The 17,396-nt window shown below is 34.1% G+C and overlaps 1 protein-coding gene across 1 annotated transcript in view; it reads left to right on the top strand.

The window, feature by feature from the left end:
* The window catches only part of RFX7 (regulatory factor X7), a 143,330-nt gene that overhangs the window by 63,834 nt on the left and 62,100 nt on the right, over positions 1 to 17,396 (top strand). The window contains exon 3 of the mRNA XM_012783066.3: positions 5,365 to 5,398. Within this exon, the coding sequence (XP_012638520.1) occupies positions 5,365 to 5,398 (34 nt within the window). The remainder of the gene's footprint in view (positions 1 to 5,364; positions 5,399 to 17,396) is intronic.

Below are 17,396 nucleotides of genomic sequence, written 5' to 3'. Positions count from 1 at the left end.
TAAAATGATGCCAACCTTGGGTATGTAGGGCTTCCCTGGGAAATAGTCCTCACATAAAAATGAATTCATGATTAAATTAAAAAGGATAAATAACATGGGAGAATGATTTATCTTAAGAGACTATGATTTTATCAGTAGTAGCTACTAGTAGACAACAAAAAGAAGAGTGGTTTAACAAAATTAACATGAAACAGGAACAGAGTTTAACGCAAAATGGCATTATTGAAGATAAAGGACACTGGATCATAATAAAAGAAATACAGTAATCTTAGTCCAATTGTGTTGCTATAAAGGAATACTTGTGGCTGGGTAATGTATGAAGAAAAAGGTTTATTTGGCTCACAGTTCTGCAGGCTGTACAAGAAGCATGGCACTGCAGTCTGCATCTGGTAAGGACCTCATGCTGTTCATGGTAGAAGGCAAAAGGGAGCAGGCATATGCAGAGATCATATGGCAAAAGAGTAGCAGCAAGAGAAAGAGAGGAAGGTTCTAGGCTCTAAAATCCATCCCTAGTGGGAACTAGTACAGTTAGAACTCGTTTATTACCATGAGGTACCAAACCATTCATGAATGATCCTCCCCTGTGACCCAAACACCTCCCATTAGGCCCCACCTCCAACATTGGGGATCAAATTTCAACATGAGGTTTGGGGAACAGACATATCCAAACTATAGCAACTATAAAGAAAATATAAAAATTATAGTCTTATAAAACTCCAGCAGTTGATATGGTTTGTTTACTGCTATTTTCCTAGCACTCATAACAGTAGTTGGCAAAGAAGTTTGTCTATGTATCTTTAAAAAAAAGAAGAAAACTAAGGTGGGTATGGTGGCTCACACCTGTAATCCTAGCACTCTGGGAGGCCCAGGTGGGAGGATTGCTTGAGCTCAGGAGTTTAAGACGAGCCTGAGCAAAAGCAAGATCCCCTTTCTACTAAAAATAGAAAAATATAGCCAGGTGTCATGATGGTTGCCTGTAGTCCCACCTACTTGGGAGGCTGAGGCAGAAGGATCACTTAAGGCCAGGAGTTTGAGGTTGGTGATGCCACTGCACTGTAGCCGAGATGACAGAGCAAGACTGTGTCTCAAAATGAAAAAAAAACAAGCTTTGAATTTTCTTGATTCAGCTCTTTTTTTGACTTGGAGTTAAGAAAGCAAAAATTGAAAGTTACATAGAGAAATTAATAAATGTCCAGTCATGGTTGACTGTTCCACATATGTCAGAAAGTGATAGATAAAACAAAAAGTAGACAACAAAAGATTTAAACAGTGTAATTACTATACTTGATTAAATAGATATCTATAGACAGCTCTCTAGCAAGTAAATGGAGAATGTGGATTTATTTAAAGCATGCATGTATTCTTTAAAAAAAAAAAATTAACTCTGACCTAGGTCCCAAAGGAAGTTTTTATCATGCAAACCCCATTCCTTGGCTAAAATGAAAAAATAATTGATCAGTAGTAGATAGATAGTTTAAAAATAGAATGTACGTACACAATATATTGCACATCAAACACCAAATTATAAAATACTTAGACTTAAATAACAGAATATATTACATAGCAAAATTTGTAGGTTGCAGTTAATTGAAATTTTGCAGAAATAGAAAGTTACAGTCTTTCTTGAATGTGCTTATTAAAAATGAAGTATGGGGGAAATGCATTTCGTATTCAACTTTAAAGCAATAGTGAAAATACAAATAAAACAGAAAAAAAGAAAAATCGATGAGATACCAGAAAAGCCAAAACAGAATTGAATCAAGAAAACTCAAAGTTAGTTTTTCTTTTCTTTCTCTTTTTGAAAGAAACATAGACAAATCTCTCTGCCTGGTAGTGTTCTGAGTGCTGGGAAAATAGCAGTAAACAAACTACACTGCAACATCTTGTTGTATAACACTCACGTTGTAGTGGGGTAGTTGGACACACAAATGAATACTAGTGGCAATAATTACAATACAGATAAATAAAGCAGTAGAAAGATAGGGATTGACAAGGTGTGGTCAGGGAAGGTCTCTGAGGAGATCACATTTGAACCGTGAACATATTAAAGTAAAGGAGCAAGCCCGGCAGATACCACTTTTTAAGGGTGTTCTTGGCAAAGAGAACAGAAGAACAAAACCTCTATCATATCAAACTACAACTAAAAGAGAAGTACATTATTCTTGATTGCAAAAATATTAGAAGTAGCCCTTTAACGTGGAAACAAAACAAGGATATCTGCTATTACTGCGACTCTTTATCATTATACTAGAGATTTTAGCTAAATTAATTAGATAAGAAGAGGAGAGGAAAAGAGACATAAGGATTGGGAAGGAAGAAAAAAATTATTAATTGTAAATGAAATAATTATAAGAACCTATATACGATTAGAACTAATAAGAGTTCTGGAAGGTTGCTGGGGATAAGGTCAGCATAGAAAACCAGTAGTTTGCCAGCATATCAGCAAAAATCAATTAGAAAATGTAATAGGGAGAAAATGATACAATTCACAATACCATCTATAAACTGCCTTGGACTTTTTCTAACAAAAGATTTATTCAGAGACAAAAATTACAAGACATTTTAAGGACAGATAAAAGTGAATCCAAATTATCACTCAGCTCCCCCAGTTCAGTCTACAACATCTATACAGTCCAATGTAAATCTTAACAGGACTTTTGTGGAGTTGAAAAAAACTGGTTGAAAAATTCACCTGAAAAAGTAAAGGTCCAAGAATTATTAAGACTGTTTTGGAGGCTGGGCATCCTGGCTCATGCCTGTAATCCTAGCATTTTGGGAGGCCAGGGCAGGAGGGTCGCTTGAAGTGAGGAGTTTGAGACCAGCCTGAGCAAGAGTGAGACCCCGTCTCTACTTAAAATAGAAAAATTATGTTGGGATCATGGCATGTGCCTGTAGTCCCAGCTACTCTGGAGGCTGAGGCAGGAGGATTGCTTGAGTCCAGGAGTTTGAGGTTGCTATGAGCTAGGCTGATGCCACAGCACTCTAGCCCAGGCGACAGAGCAAGACTCTGTCTCAAAAAAAAAAAGACTGTTTTGGAAATGGATGAAGAAGGTCATGCAATCAAATAACTAGGGTTTATTTTTAAAGCAGCAATAAATTCCAAGTGTGGAGAGATAAGTAGATTAATAATAAAACAGAAAAGAAAGGCTTGAAACATTCAAGTATATATGGAGACTTGGCGTAATAAAATAGGAAACAATTGGGTTCTGAGATAGAAAAATTGTATATGGTATATTACATAATACCATACACAATAAAAAATTCCAGTCCCAGAAAGGTCAAAATGAGAAAAGCTAACTTCAAAACTTTTAGAATAAAATACAGAGTGCCTTCATAACCTTAGCTAGGTAGGATTTCTTAAATAAGAGTCAAAAAAAGTCAGAAAGGAAAAACCATGAATAAATTTGACTAAAAAAATTTTAACTTTAGTAAGATAAAAGATATTATTAACAAAGAATTAGTATCCTGAATATATAAAGAACTATAATAAGAAATAATCAACTCCCTTAAAAATACGCAAAGGGTATGAACCAACAGTTTATGGGGGAGAAAACCCACATGTTTAATAAGCAAGTGAAAAGGTACACAACATTGTTAGTCATTGGGAAAATGACAAATACCATTTCATATCCATTAGAACGGTAAGTTTTTAATATATGGATTATATGTATCATACATAAATGGATACAAGTATTTGGGAGATGAATTTGACAATATATAATAAAACTAAAAAGAGGCATTCAGAAGCCCCAGAAAATTGAATTCTAGATTTATAATTGAGAAATTCTTATATGTGTATACCAAAAAACATGTATAAAGACATGTATAAAGGCTGTCTTTTACATATACTTGTTAGAGATTTACCAACTTGTTTGTGATATGTAGATGTAATCTTCCTCTTTAGATAATCCCATAGAATAGTCAATTACTGGTAGAATGGGATATATTGAGATCCATAGTTTATAAAATAATCTCATTTTCAATTTCTTATTAATTTCTCTGAAAACTCATTCTTAAGTGGTCATAGTATATACAAAGTTTTCTTCATCTGGGGGATTGAGTGTGCTTTTTAGTCATTTATTCATTCAACAAATTTTATTGAACACATTGCATGTACACAGCATTGAGCAAAACAGGCAAAGCCTGCTCTCCTGGACTAGAATTTAAATTCTAGTCAAGAAAGATGGCTGGTAAACAAATAAATTAATAAAAATATAATATGACTGGTAGTATATGCAATGATGAAAAACAAAGCAGGATAAGAGTAATAGTGATTGGGAGTTATTTTATATGGGAAAGTCAGGAAAGAATTGTCTGCAAAAGATAACATCTAGCGAAGTCATGAAGAAAGTGAAGAGATAAGTTATATGGGAGAAGAGCCCTAGAGATGGGGAAAAAAGGCAGTGCAAGGCTCCCGGCTCAAAACTAGCATGAGTTAAATGCAACTCATATGGCAGTTAATGTGTTAAAAAATGAAATTCGAAATCTGAAACAGGTATAAAATTTTGATACTAATGATGGGAGTAATGTCAGTGAGATTTACATACTGATTTTTACTTTGTAGCTTAGCTATATAGCTGAATACAAAGGCAAATAACCAGTTATTGTTTACATTTATTTGGTTGTAAAGTCTTTTATGGAAGATAATTTGGTTTGTAACATCTTTTAAAGATTGTGTATAAACTTTTTGAACATTTTGCATAATTTCTTTGCATTTGCACTTTAGTATGTGTTGTAACAAAATCCAAATGACAGTTAAATTATTTTATGCTGGCTTCATTTGTGTTATATATTAACAATTCATTTATATTCAATAGTTTAGTGAAATTAATGTATAATGGCTTTATTTTTTATTTCTAAATATATTTTCCTCCCCTTCCAATTTCTTACCATACTGGTTAATCTTTATTATTACTTTTATGTCTAGAGATTCTTGTTACTGGGGGTGGGGGGGCATATGTACGTGTATGTGTGTGTGTGTAGAATAGGGGGAAGAGAATCTATTTTATATCAAGTCTTTAGAACTGCAGATTATATTACATCATTATGATTTTCAACTGCTAAGCACATCATTGTCCAGATAGTGGTGTCCAGATAGTGTCAGGCAGATAGTAAAAATCATAATTTATTGAAAACTGAGATCTGTTTGTAATTATTGTAATACATCTTCATTTACATACTATTAAAAAATTGTTTCTTCAAAATCATTGTGAAAGGCATAGTTTTAGAATACAATGCCTAATCTTAATAAGGAACTTATTTTTTTCATAGCAAGGAAGACTAATTACCATATATCTGTTTGAGAATATTTCAAATATTCAATGAACTTTTCATTTTACTAACCTGACTTTCTTTTTCTTGTAGCAAAACTGTACAATCTAAAGTGGACTGCATTTTGGTAAGTAAAATAACTAACCTTAAGATTCTTTTGTAATAAGGCTATTACCACTATATAAAATATACCACTCTTAAGTAAATATTGATCTTAAATATAACATAACTTTAGTTAATAAAATTTGACATTGATTACAACCCTATGGGAGAATTGGTTATAACCTATCTAGATACTTTTCTGTATGTCATCCATACATATCTGTATATCATCCATACATATCTATAATATACATACAGAAATCATAATCGGAGGTAATTACATATTTTTGAATCTTATTGGCCTTTACTAAAAGATAGCTTAAACAATTAAAGTGGATGTTTATTTTTCTGTTCTATTAACTCTGTAAGAATTTGTTTAAAGAAAAGTTTTTAAGATGTTTAATGGGTTAGTTTTGTTGTGATAGCATATTTTTCATGTTTTAGTTGCTAGCCTATAGGGATTATGCCACAATAATAGTTTAGGTTGTTCTTACAGAACTCTGTAAGAATTTGTTTAAAGAAAAGCTTTTAAGTTGCTTGATGGGTTAGTTTTTTGTTGTTTTCATACCCTTTTCATGTTTGGGTTGCTAGTTTTTAGGACTTAAAGCCACAATAATAGTTTAAATTTAGATTAGATTACTGTGGTAGGGTAGTTCTTTGGGTCTTTTCTTAAATGTGTGAGGGAAGAAGCATGCAGCTACTTCTTCTTGAAATACTGTTTCTTTCTTGAAATATCTGCTGACAGGATATCCCCTAGGCTCTAGAACATTCAATGGCTCTACACTGTAAGATTCCCCAAAGTGTGAGTGTAGTTAGTATTCTGTTCCTAATTGTGATTTCAGAACTTTCTCTTTCCCAAGTTTGGGTTTTCCTTATAAGATGACCTGTTTTGGGGGGCTTTTTGTTTTTGTTTGTTTTGTTTTTTAGTCTTTTTTAGTGTCTGGTGCTGAAATAATATAATATCTGATTAGCTTATGATATTATTATTTTGTTGACCCCCAGGTAGTAGATAAGTGAATAAATAGGAATAGTTAATAGAAGAGGTGATGATCAATTCTCCTCTACTTCTCTAACCTAAATAGCTGAAAGAGGACTTTGTGGGACTGTTTTTCCTCTTCCTTTCACTTACTCTTTTTCTCTTCTTTTCCTTTCTCTCTCTCTCATAATAACCCTCTGAAATAGGTAATCTTATTACCTTCCTTTTACAAATAAAGAAACCGATGCTCTTGCATTTACTTCAGAAAATAATTATTGAACATTTTCTGTCTGCCAGTCTTACATATAAGGAATACAGAATAGAAAAGACATATTCCCTGCCCTCAAGAAATTCTGTCTGCTGTAGTAATATACAAAAGTGTTCTTAAAACCTAGGAAAGTAGTGATTTGTCATGGAGCGGGTAGGATTGCTCCCCAACCCACAGAGCATTTACTCTCTCCTCTAACTCTCATGAGTCTCATTGTTTATGTGTCACTCAGTAATTATTGCACAATTACCATATACTGGAGACCCTGTTCTCAGTACCAGAGTACACTGGTAAACAAAACAGACACAGGTCCTATCTATCGAAGGCTCCCTGCTTACTTTGTAGAACTTGAGATAACTTTGGAAGAATATTCATTTTTTCTCTTAATTGAGAAAATAGAGGCAGAAGAAGACTGGTATAAATTACAAGATATGACATTTATAAAATAGTAAGAATAAAAGGATATTTTTAAAAATCTTTCAAGAGTTCAAAAGTGTTTATTTCAGTGTAGGTTTTAAAATATATATTACATATCATTTTACTCAATAATTTTTAACCCTGTTTTACAGTAATGAACAAGATAGTAAGATCTCTTATCCTCATGATTCTTTTATTTTTTGGGTTGAGGTGGACATTAAACAAGTAAACAAATAAATAAGCAATATAATTTCAAATAATGATAAATGCTATTACAAAATTTTCAAAAGGCAAAAATGAGGCAAGTGATGGTGGATAGGGTAACCTTAGATGGGGTGATCAGGAAAAGCTTGTTTAAGTAGATGATATTTGAGAGGAAACCTAAGTAATAAGAAGCCAGCCTTAATGTGATGATCTGCCAGGAACATGTACTAGGCAGAGCAAACAGTAGGTACAAAAATTCTGAAGCTGGATTGAGTTTTGGGTATTTGAAGATTGTGCTGAAGGAATACAGTGTACAAGATCTTATGGAGCAAAAAAAAGAATGATAGAAAAGTTCAAGTAGGGATTAGTTTATATGTGGCATATATGATGTGACAAGTAGTATCCTAAGTGTATGGAAAGCCAATTAAAGGGCTTTAAGCAGAAAATAGTATGATCTAATTTTTTAAAAATACCCTCACTGTTGTTAGAAGAATAGACTATAGTGGCACAAGAGTGGAAGCAGGAAAACCAGTTAGGCTATTGCAGAAGTCCAATAGAGAATTCAAGCCATTTGCTCAGATGATGGCAGTAGTATATGTGAAAAAAAAGTAGATGAATTCAGGGCATATTTTGGATATAAAGTTAGTAGGCCTTGCTTGCTGGTGGAGTGAACGTGGAGGGAGAAACAAAGAGGAATCAAGGATAATTCCTTTCAACCTAAAACATTTATTCTAGTATTTCTTATGTGACACGTTTGTTTATAATGAATTCTCTCAGTCTGTATTTATCTGTGACTATATTTTGCCTTCAGTTTTGAAAGATAGTTTTACTGGATATAGAATTCCTGGTTAATAGTTTTGTTTGTTTTTCATTCATTGCTTTGAATATGTTATTCCATTGCCTTATAGACATGATTGTTTCTGATGTGAAGTCAGCTATTAATCATATCATTGTTTTCCTTTACTTAATGAGTTGTTTTTCTCTCATTGCTATCAAAATTCATTCTGTATTCATACTGCCACTCACTTGTTCACTTCCCTTGCTCACTCTAGCTTTCAGCTGTTTGACTTTACATGTGTAGATGTGGATCAGTTTCATATTTATCCTACTTGGGGTTTGTTGAACTTGCATATCTCTCACTTTTTCTCTTCAGATAGTTCTTTCTGTCCCTTGGATTCTCTCTTCTTCTTCTAAACTTCTGTTACATATATGTTGAAATGATGTTATTCTTCTGGTCTTTGAGGCTCTTTTCTTTTTTCTCTGATTATCTTTCTTTGTGTTCTAATTTTGCTATCTTTATTAAGATTTCCTTTATCTGACTCATTGTCATCATATTTTCCTTTGTGTATTTAAACACAGGCAGCCTCATACTGGCATCACTACTGTTCAAACCATGTGGGATAGGTCATGGGAGCAGCCAAAGGCAAGAATAACACAAACTCTCAAAGTTGTTACCTAAAGTTCAGTAGTTTTTGACAACTAAACATTTCTTAATATGTTGTTTGCCTTTATTCAGTTCCCAAGCCTTGAGAGTGTTCTTTTTGACCATTTTGTGTTATTTTCTAATTGTTTTGGTGACCACTTCACATTTTCCAGATATCTCAACCTTCTCATGAAATTTTCTCATGAAAATTTTTTTATATGTTTTCTTTTAGAAGTTTTATAATTTTAGCTTTTTCTTTTAAATCTGTGAACCACGTTGAGCTAAATTTGTATTTGGTTTAAAGTGCACTTCAAGATTTATTTTTTACCACATGAATGGATATCCACTTGTTCCAGCACCATTTATTGGAAAGTCAGCCCTTACACAATCAACTCCTCTATCAAAAATCATTATGTGGGAGTCTTTTTCTAGACTCTTTTTTTCCTATCAGTTGTTATGTCTGTCCTTAGGACATCATAACACTTTGTTATACTGTCACTTTATAGAAAGTCTTGACATTAGGTAATGTAAATGGTTCAAATTGTTTTTAGCATTTCCATACAAATTTTAGAGTTACTTTCTCAATTTCTATTTAGAAAGCAAAAGACAATTCTACTAAGATTTTGATTGGGAGTATGTTGAATTTGTGATCAATTTGGGGGCAGTTGATATATTATAAGCAAATCTTAATTCCTTAGCTTGGTATATCTCTATGTCAGTTGGTTCTTCTGTAATTTCTCTCAGCAGTGTTTTGTAGTTTCCTGTGTATGAGTTTTATATATATTTGTTGAAACTATTAAAAGTGTTTAACGTTTTTAAAGTTTAGATGCTATCATGAATAGTATTTAATAATTTTTGTTATTCAGTGTTTTATTGCTATTGACTTTACAGCCTGCAGACTTGCTAAATTCACATATTAAATCTAATAGCTTTTACACAGAGTCTTTAGGATTTTCTGCCTACTCAATCATATTATCTATGAATAAAGAAAATTTTGATTCCTAAAATTTATATGTTTCTTTTTCTCAAATTATTGCACTGATAGGACCTCCACGACATAGTTACATAGAAATTGCGAGATTGGATTTCCTTGACTTGTTCTCAATCTTAAGGGAAAAAACAGTCATTCGTGCACCATATAATATGATACTAACTTTAGCTTTTTCATGGATGTTCTTTATCAGGTTGAACATATTTCCTCTTGTCCCTATTTTGCTAAGAATTTTTTCATCATAATTACGTGTCATTTTTTTATTGAATGATTTTCCTGCACTTATTGATAGTTTAGATTTCTGTATTATCACATTCCCTGATCTTTTCCACTGAAGTATCTAATCTGCTATAAATCCTACCCAGTAAGTTTTCTGTTTTAGATCTTATATTTTTTCAGTTCTAGAAATTGTACTTTTTATAGAAGTTCTTTTTTATATCCTTCATTTTGTTTTTCATTATGTTCCTGTATCCCTTTAAACCAGGGGTCCTCAAACTTTTTAAACAGGGGCCAGTTCACTCTCCCTCAGACCATTGGAGGGCTGGACTATAGTTTAAAAAAACTATGAACAAATTCCTATGCACACTGCACATATCTTATTTTGAAGTAAAAAAACAAACGGGCAAAAACACCCGCATGTGGCCCTCGGGCCGTAGTTTGAGGACTCCTGCTTTAAGCCCTTGGGCATATTTGTAATACCTGTTTTAAAGTCCTTGTTTGCTAATTATGTTATTGCTATCATTTCTGAGTCTGTCTTCTTTACTGATTTTTGTTGCAAATATGGGTCATTTTTCTCCTTCCTTGCATATCTTTTTTTTAATTTTTATTTTTTATTTAAATAGGTTTAGGGAGTACAAGTGGTTTTTTGTTATGTGGCTGAATTGTGTAGTGGAAAAGTCTAGGCCTTTACTACATCCTTAACCTGAGTAGGGTACATTGTACCCAATTGGTAATTTTTATCCTGCACCACCCCCCTTCTGAGTCTCCAGTGCCCCTTAAGCCACTCTGTATGACCATGAATACCATTACTTAGCTTCCACTTATAAGTGAGAACATGTGATATTTGGTTTTTTGTTCCTGAGTTACTTCACTTAAAATAATGGACTCCAGTTTCATTCAAGTTATTGAGTTGTTGCAAGACTTTATTTCATTCTTTTTGATGGTTGAGCAGTTTCTCACATTTTCTTTATCTACTCATCAGTTGGTGGGTACTTAGGTTGGTTCTGTATCTTTGCAGTTGAGAATTTTGCTGCAGTAAACTTATAGGTATCAGTGTCATTTTATAAAATAACTTATTTTCCTCTAGAGTAGATCCCTAGTAGTGGGATTGCCAGATCAAATGGCAGATCTGCTTTTAGTTTTATGAGCAATCTCCATACTGTTTTCTATAGAGGATTGTACTCATTTACATTCCTACCAACAATGTATAAGCATTCCCTTTTCACTGCATCTGCACCAATATCTGTTGTTTTTTGACTTTTTGATAATGGCCATTCTGACAGGGGTAAGGTGGTATCTCATTGTGGTTTTAGTTTGCATTTCCCTGATGATGAGTAATGTTGAAACTTTTTTCATATTTGTTGAACAGTTGTTCCTCCCTCTCTCTCTCTCTCTCTCTCTCTCTCTCTCTCTCTCTCTCTCTCGTGAAAAATGTCTTTTCATGTCTTTTGCCCACTCTTTAGTGGAGTTGTTTTTTTCTTGCTGATTTGTTTGTTCCTTATATTAGGCCTTTGTCAGATGTAGCTTGCAAATATTTTCTCTCTTTCCATAGGTTGTCAGTTTATTCTGTTGGTTGTATCTTTTGCTATACAGAAGCTTTTAGTTTAGGTCCCGCTTATTGATTTTGGTTTTTCTTATATTTGGGCTTTTGGGTTCTTATTCACAACTTCTTTACCTAGGCCAATGTCAAAGATAGTTTTTCCTAGGTATTCTTCTAGTATTTTTATGGCTTCATGTCTTACATTTAAGTCTTTAATCTATCTTGAGTTAAATTTTGTATATGGTAAGAGAAAGGGATCTAGTTTCATTTTTCTACATGAAACTATCCAATTTATTTTCCCAGCACCATTTATTGAATAGGGAGTCCTTTATCTAGGGTGTTTTTGTCTTCTTTGTCAAAGATGAGTTGGTTTTAGGTATTTGTCTTTATTTCTGCGTTTTCTGTTCTGTTCTATTAGTCTGTGTCTACTTTTATACCATTACCATGCTGGTTTTGGTTACTTTTGTTGTAGTATAATTTGAAGTAGAGTAATGTGGTGCCTCTAGATTTGTTCTTTTTCTTTAGGATTGCTTTGGCTATTTGTACTCTTTTTGGTTCCATGTGAATTTAGGATTGTTTTTTCTAATTCTGTGAAAAATGACATTGGTATTTTAATAGGAATTGCATTGAATCTATAGATTACTTTGGGCAATGTGGACACTTTAACAATATTGATTCTTCCAATCCATGAGTATGGAATGCTTTTTCATTTTTTGTGTCATCTATAGTTTCTTTCATCAGTGTTTTATAGTTCTCTTTGTAGAGGTCTTTCATCTCCTTGGTTAGTATATTCCAAGGTTTTTTGTTTTTAGTTTTCTTTTTCTTTCTTTTTTTTTTTTTTTTTTTGCAGCTATTGTAAATGGGATTGAGTCATTGATTTGATTCTCAGCTTGGTTGTTACTAGTATATAGAAATGCTACTGATTTATATACGTTGATTTTGTAAACTGAGACTTTACTGAACTAGTTTATCAATTCGAGGACTCTTTAGGGTTTTCTAGGTATAAGATCATATCGTCAGCAAACAAGGATAGTTTGACTTTCTCTTTTCCAGTTTGGACGGCCTTTATTTCTTCCTCTTCCCTGATCTAATAATTTTTAATTTAGTGCTGGACTGATTTTTATGGTTTTTGAGCATCTGGATTGTGTTCTTTTCCTTTAAAGTGTAGTGAAGTTTGGTTTTGCAGGCAACTGTGTTATTTATAGATTGTTTTGATCCTTTTGAAGTGTGTGTTTAATGTTTCTTAGGGCAAGTCTAGAATGATATCTACTCTAGAGCTAGTTTAGCTTTTATACTAAAGTATTACCCATATGGTGTCCGCATTATTCAGGTATTCACTGAGATTTCTCAGTTCTTTCTGGTTAGAACTGAAACCTGTCAGCTTATAGATCCCTGCTAGTTCTTTGACCAGATTCATGAGGTTTTCCTCTATATATATATATATACAGTTTAGTATTCAGCAATAAATTCTAAATCTACATAGGGATTTGTGTTGATTTTGAAGTTCTTTATCATCCTTCCACATGGTACTTTGCATCAAACACTAACCACTATCTAAAGCTCAGCAATTCTGCCTTGCTCTGCTTGGGTTGCTCCTCTCTACAGCACAGTCCAGAAGTTGCCTTCAGATAGGATCATCTCATTTGTTTCTTTTAAGTCTAATAGTTAGTGCTCTTTGTTCATGTTGTGAGTTGGTAAAGTTGGAGAGTTGCTCCAGTATCAGGTACTCCAATGTGGGCACATGCAGAAGTGGCTATTTTAAGGGTTCAGTATAGGCCCCTTCATTCCTCCTTTGTTTCTTAGTGTTTTGTTTTCTTCTATTCTCCACTAAATCTATTTCAAATTTATTTAGCTCAAGCTTCTAAACTCATCTCTTCTTTTCTGACTGTCAGCAAATAATCTCATCTTCTACTTCTCTGAGAAAATAGGAAGTTATAGTATCAGTACTCCAATACCATTTCTTGTCCCCAATTCAGTAGTTGCTCAGTTCTTTACTGATTCTTGTCTTCCTTCCCTCATTTGTCTCCCAACAGAAGAAATATTCTTCTGCTTGTTTGAAGGCTAGTGTCTCCCTGCCTAGGCATTGGATCCCATTCCTTCCTACCTCAGAATTCATGTCATGATTTATTCACATTCTCCTGTTTCTTTATGCTCTCATTTTCTACTGGTCTTTTCTCATTAGTAGTTAAATCCCCCATCATAATAAAAGAATCCTTCCTGAAACCCACAACCCTTCTCTAGCTACGACTCTTTCTTTCTTCTTTATTTAGAAATAAGAAAGTCAAAATTTAGTCGAAGTGATGACTGAACTCAGCCTCATGACTGACTCACTTTTCATTCAGTTTTTACCCCAGTAACAAAAGTTTTACTCTAATACCACTTGTCTGAAACTTACATTTATCAAGGATACCATGAGCTCTTATTGCTAAATAAAATAGATAATCTCAGCCCCAACTGACAGTCTTTTTCAGTTGACTTTTATTGACCATCCCATTACGCACATCACCCTGCTCTCCCCAGTTTGGTACATTCTTATTTTTTCAATTTCTTAGATGCCACACTATTCTTGTTTTTCTGTTAAATCTTAGACTGTTCCTTGTCAATTTCCTTCAAGGGCTTCTATTCCTCTGCATTTTGTCTATATTTATCTATGGTGATCTCATCTACTTTGGTGATTTTAATTAATCTCAACATACTGATGACTCCTAAGGTTATGTTCACAGCCTAAGCTCCAGGCCCATATCCAACTATATGTCAGTTGATCGATTTTACCTAGATGTCCCATATGTACTTCAAACTCAACTTTTTCAGAGCCAAATTCATTGCATCATACCCCAAATTCTATAACTATCTATATTCATTTCCTTTTGCTGTTATAATAAATTAACATAAATTTTGTGGCTATATGAAAACAATACAAAGTTAATATTGGAGTTTTGTAGGTGAGCAATCTGACATGGATCTCACTGGGATAAAACTATGGTGTCAGTAGTGCTATGTTGGTTGTTTTGTTTTGTTTATTGGAGATTCTAGGGAAGAATCTTTCCTTGCCTTTTCTAGCTTCTAGTAGCTACATCTTCAAAACCAGCAATGGCTGCTTGAATCATTCTTATATTGCATCACTCTGACATGGCTCCTTTTTATAGTCAAATCTCCCTCAGCCTCCCTCTTGTTGGGACACCCGAGTTTACATTGGGCCTACCCAGATATCCCACGATAATTCTCCTATGTCAAGGTTTTAATTTAAGGCCGGGCGCTGTGGCTCACGCCTGTAATCCTAGCTCTTGGGAGGCCGAGGCGGGCGGATTGCTCAAGGTCAGGAGTTCAAAACCAGCCTGAGCGAGACCCCGTCTCTACTATAAATAGAAAGAAATTAATTGGCCAACTGATATATATATATAAAAAATTAGCCGGGCATGGTGGCGCATGCCTGTAGTCCCAGCTACCCGGGAGGCTGAGGCAGAAGGATCACTCGAGCCCAGGAGTTTGAGGTTGCTGTGAGCTAGGCTGACGCCACGGCACTCACTCTAGCCCGGGCAACAAAGTGAGACTCTGTCTCAAAAAAAAAAAAAAAAAAAAAAGGTTTTAATTTAATCACATCTGCAAAGCCCTGTCTGCCATGTAAATTTTTAAGGATTAGAGGATTAAAACATGAACATTTGGGAGTCCATTATTCTTTCTACCATACTGTCTTAGTGAATGGTACTCATACATCTAACCTAAAAACCTAGAAGTCAATCTTGACAATTCTTCAGCCTACCTTGCAATTAGTCAGTCACCAGATCCTATAAATTCTGACTCCTTGGTTGCTCTATTTTTGTCCATCCCTGCAGCTACTGCATTATTCCAGATCATTGTACTAGAACTGTCTGCTTCTAATTTTTCCACATTCATTTTATTCTCCACACTATCATCACAATCATCTTTATAAAATTCCATTTGGTCCATATCCTTGCTTAAAACTTTTGGTTGGCTCCCCATTGCTCTACCTTATAGTATAGAAGACTCGTCATACTCAGGCCTTACCTTTTTTGTCTAACCTCTTCTTTTTCCACTCCCTCCATAGCCTATCAACAAGCTGTAATAAAAAGTGGTGGGGTAGAAGAAGAGATTATTTATTCTCTCAGTCTGAAATAGCATTGGCCACAGATCTTTCTGTGATGGTAGAAATGTTTTATATGTGCACTATTCAGTATGGTAGTCACTGGCCACATGTGGCTATTGAGCACTTGAAATATGGTTAGTGTGACTGAGCAATGGGACTTTTATTTAATTTTATTTAATTATTTAATTTTAATTAATTTAAAGATGGCCTGGAGCAGTGGCTCATGCCTGTAATCCTAACACTTTTGGAGGCCGAGGCAAAAGGATCACTTGAGGCCAGGAGTTCAAGACTAGCCTGGGCAACACAGCGAAACCCTGTCTCTGTAAAAGATAAAAATAAAATATTAGGCAGGCATGGTGGTATACACCTGTAGTCCCAGCTACTTGGAAGCCTGAAACAGGAGGATCACTTGAGCCCAGGAGTTCAAGGCTGCAGTGAGCTGTGATCAGACTGCTTGCTGCACTCTAGCCTAGGCGATAGAGTGAGAGCCTGTCTACAAAAAAATAAAATAAAAATAAAAATAGCCACATCGTGGCAGTGGCAACTATTTTGTACAACACAGATCTAAAACAGTGGTTCTCAACCTGAGAGCATTTGACAATATCTGGAAACATTTTTATTTTTCACACTTGAGGAGTGCTACTGGCATCAAGTGGGTAGAGGTCAGGGATATTGTTTAAAAAATTTATGTTTTACTTATCAGCCTAAAATATCAGAGTTCTGAGGTTGAGAAATGCTGGTCTAGACTGTCCCCTCATTTTTTGCTATACTTGCTTATATTTTCCAGATATCACCCACTCTGGAAAGCCTTCTGTGGTTTCTCAGGTCTGAGTTTGATATATCTTCTGTCTTGTGTGCTTACCTTTATTTGTATGATGTAGTCTCCTCTGTGATAATTATAATTAGCATTTTTAATAAGTATTTTTACTGATGCATAATAGATTTATAGTTTTGGGGTACATGCCATAATTTAATACATTCATATAATTTATAAAGATCAAATCAGTGTACTTGGGATATCCATTACCTCAAAATGTTTGTCTTCACTTTATGTATAATTAGTATTTTTATTTGTTATTGACTTCTTGAGCGTAAGAATATGTTCGTTAGACTACACCCAGGGGTGCATGAAGATGATCAATAAATATTTGTTGAATGTATGAGTGTGTATTAACTAATGAATGAATTATTAAACTTATTGCAATTTAAAATACAAAGAAATGTTGCCACCTTCAATTTATACCTTTTAGAAAACATACACTTACTAAAATATTTGGAAATATATTTTGGAATTAGTTATAGTTTGCCAATAAGAAAAGAAAACTTGTCTTATTACTTTAAGGGAAAATAACTTTTTTTTTCTTTTTCTATTATTCTATCCTTTCCTTCTCCTCTACTCAGTTTAGGTATGACCCTTCTTTTCATAGTCTCTCGTTAAAAGATAACCAGTCTGAACCACCTCTACTCTTATCCCCAGAGTGCTAATGGGGAACTAAAACTTTATTGCATAGATGCAGGAAGCATTTAAGCAAGTAAAATGGGACACATAGACCAGAAACTAAAAGAAGCTGACTAGCAATATAGCAGAGTGGCTCAGAGCTGAGACTATAGAATTAAACAGAACTGAGTTTGAATCCATGTCCTGTCATTATTGCCATTATTTTCTAACTTCCCACAATGTTAACCTAACTAAGCTCTGTAAAAAAGAAGATAATAATCGTACCTACCCCATGGAGTTGTTAGGAATATAATTGAGATAATTAGTGTAAATATAGTGCTTGGCACATAATAAGCACACATGGCAGCTTTAGGTGAAGATGATGTATGTATAAATTCATAATGTGGATATAATTATTTCCATAAATGTATGTTTCTGGAAG

This window comes from Microcebus murinus, chromosome 6, assembly GCF_040939455.1.
Source record: "Microcebus murinus isolate Inina chromosome 6, M.murinus_Inina_mat1.0, whole genome shotgun sequence".
Lineage (NCBI taxonomy): Eukaryota > Metazoa > Chordata > Mammalia > Primates > Cheirogaleidae > Microcebus > Microcebus murinus.
This window is presented reverse-complemented; position numbering and strand designations above follow the sequence as displayed.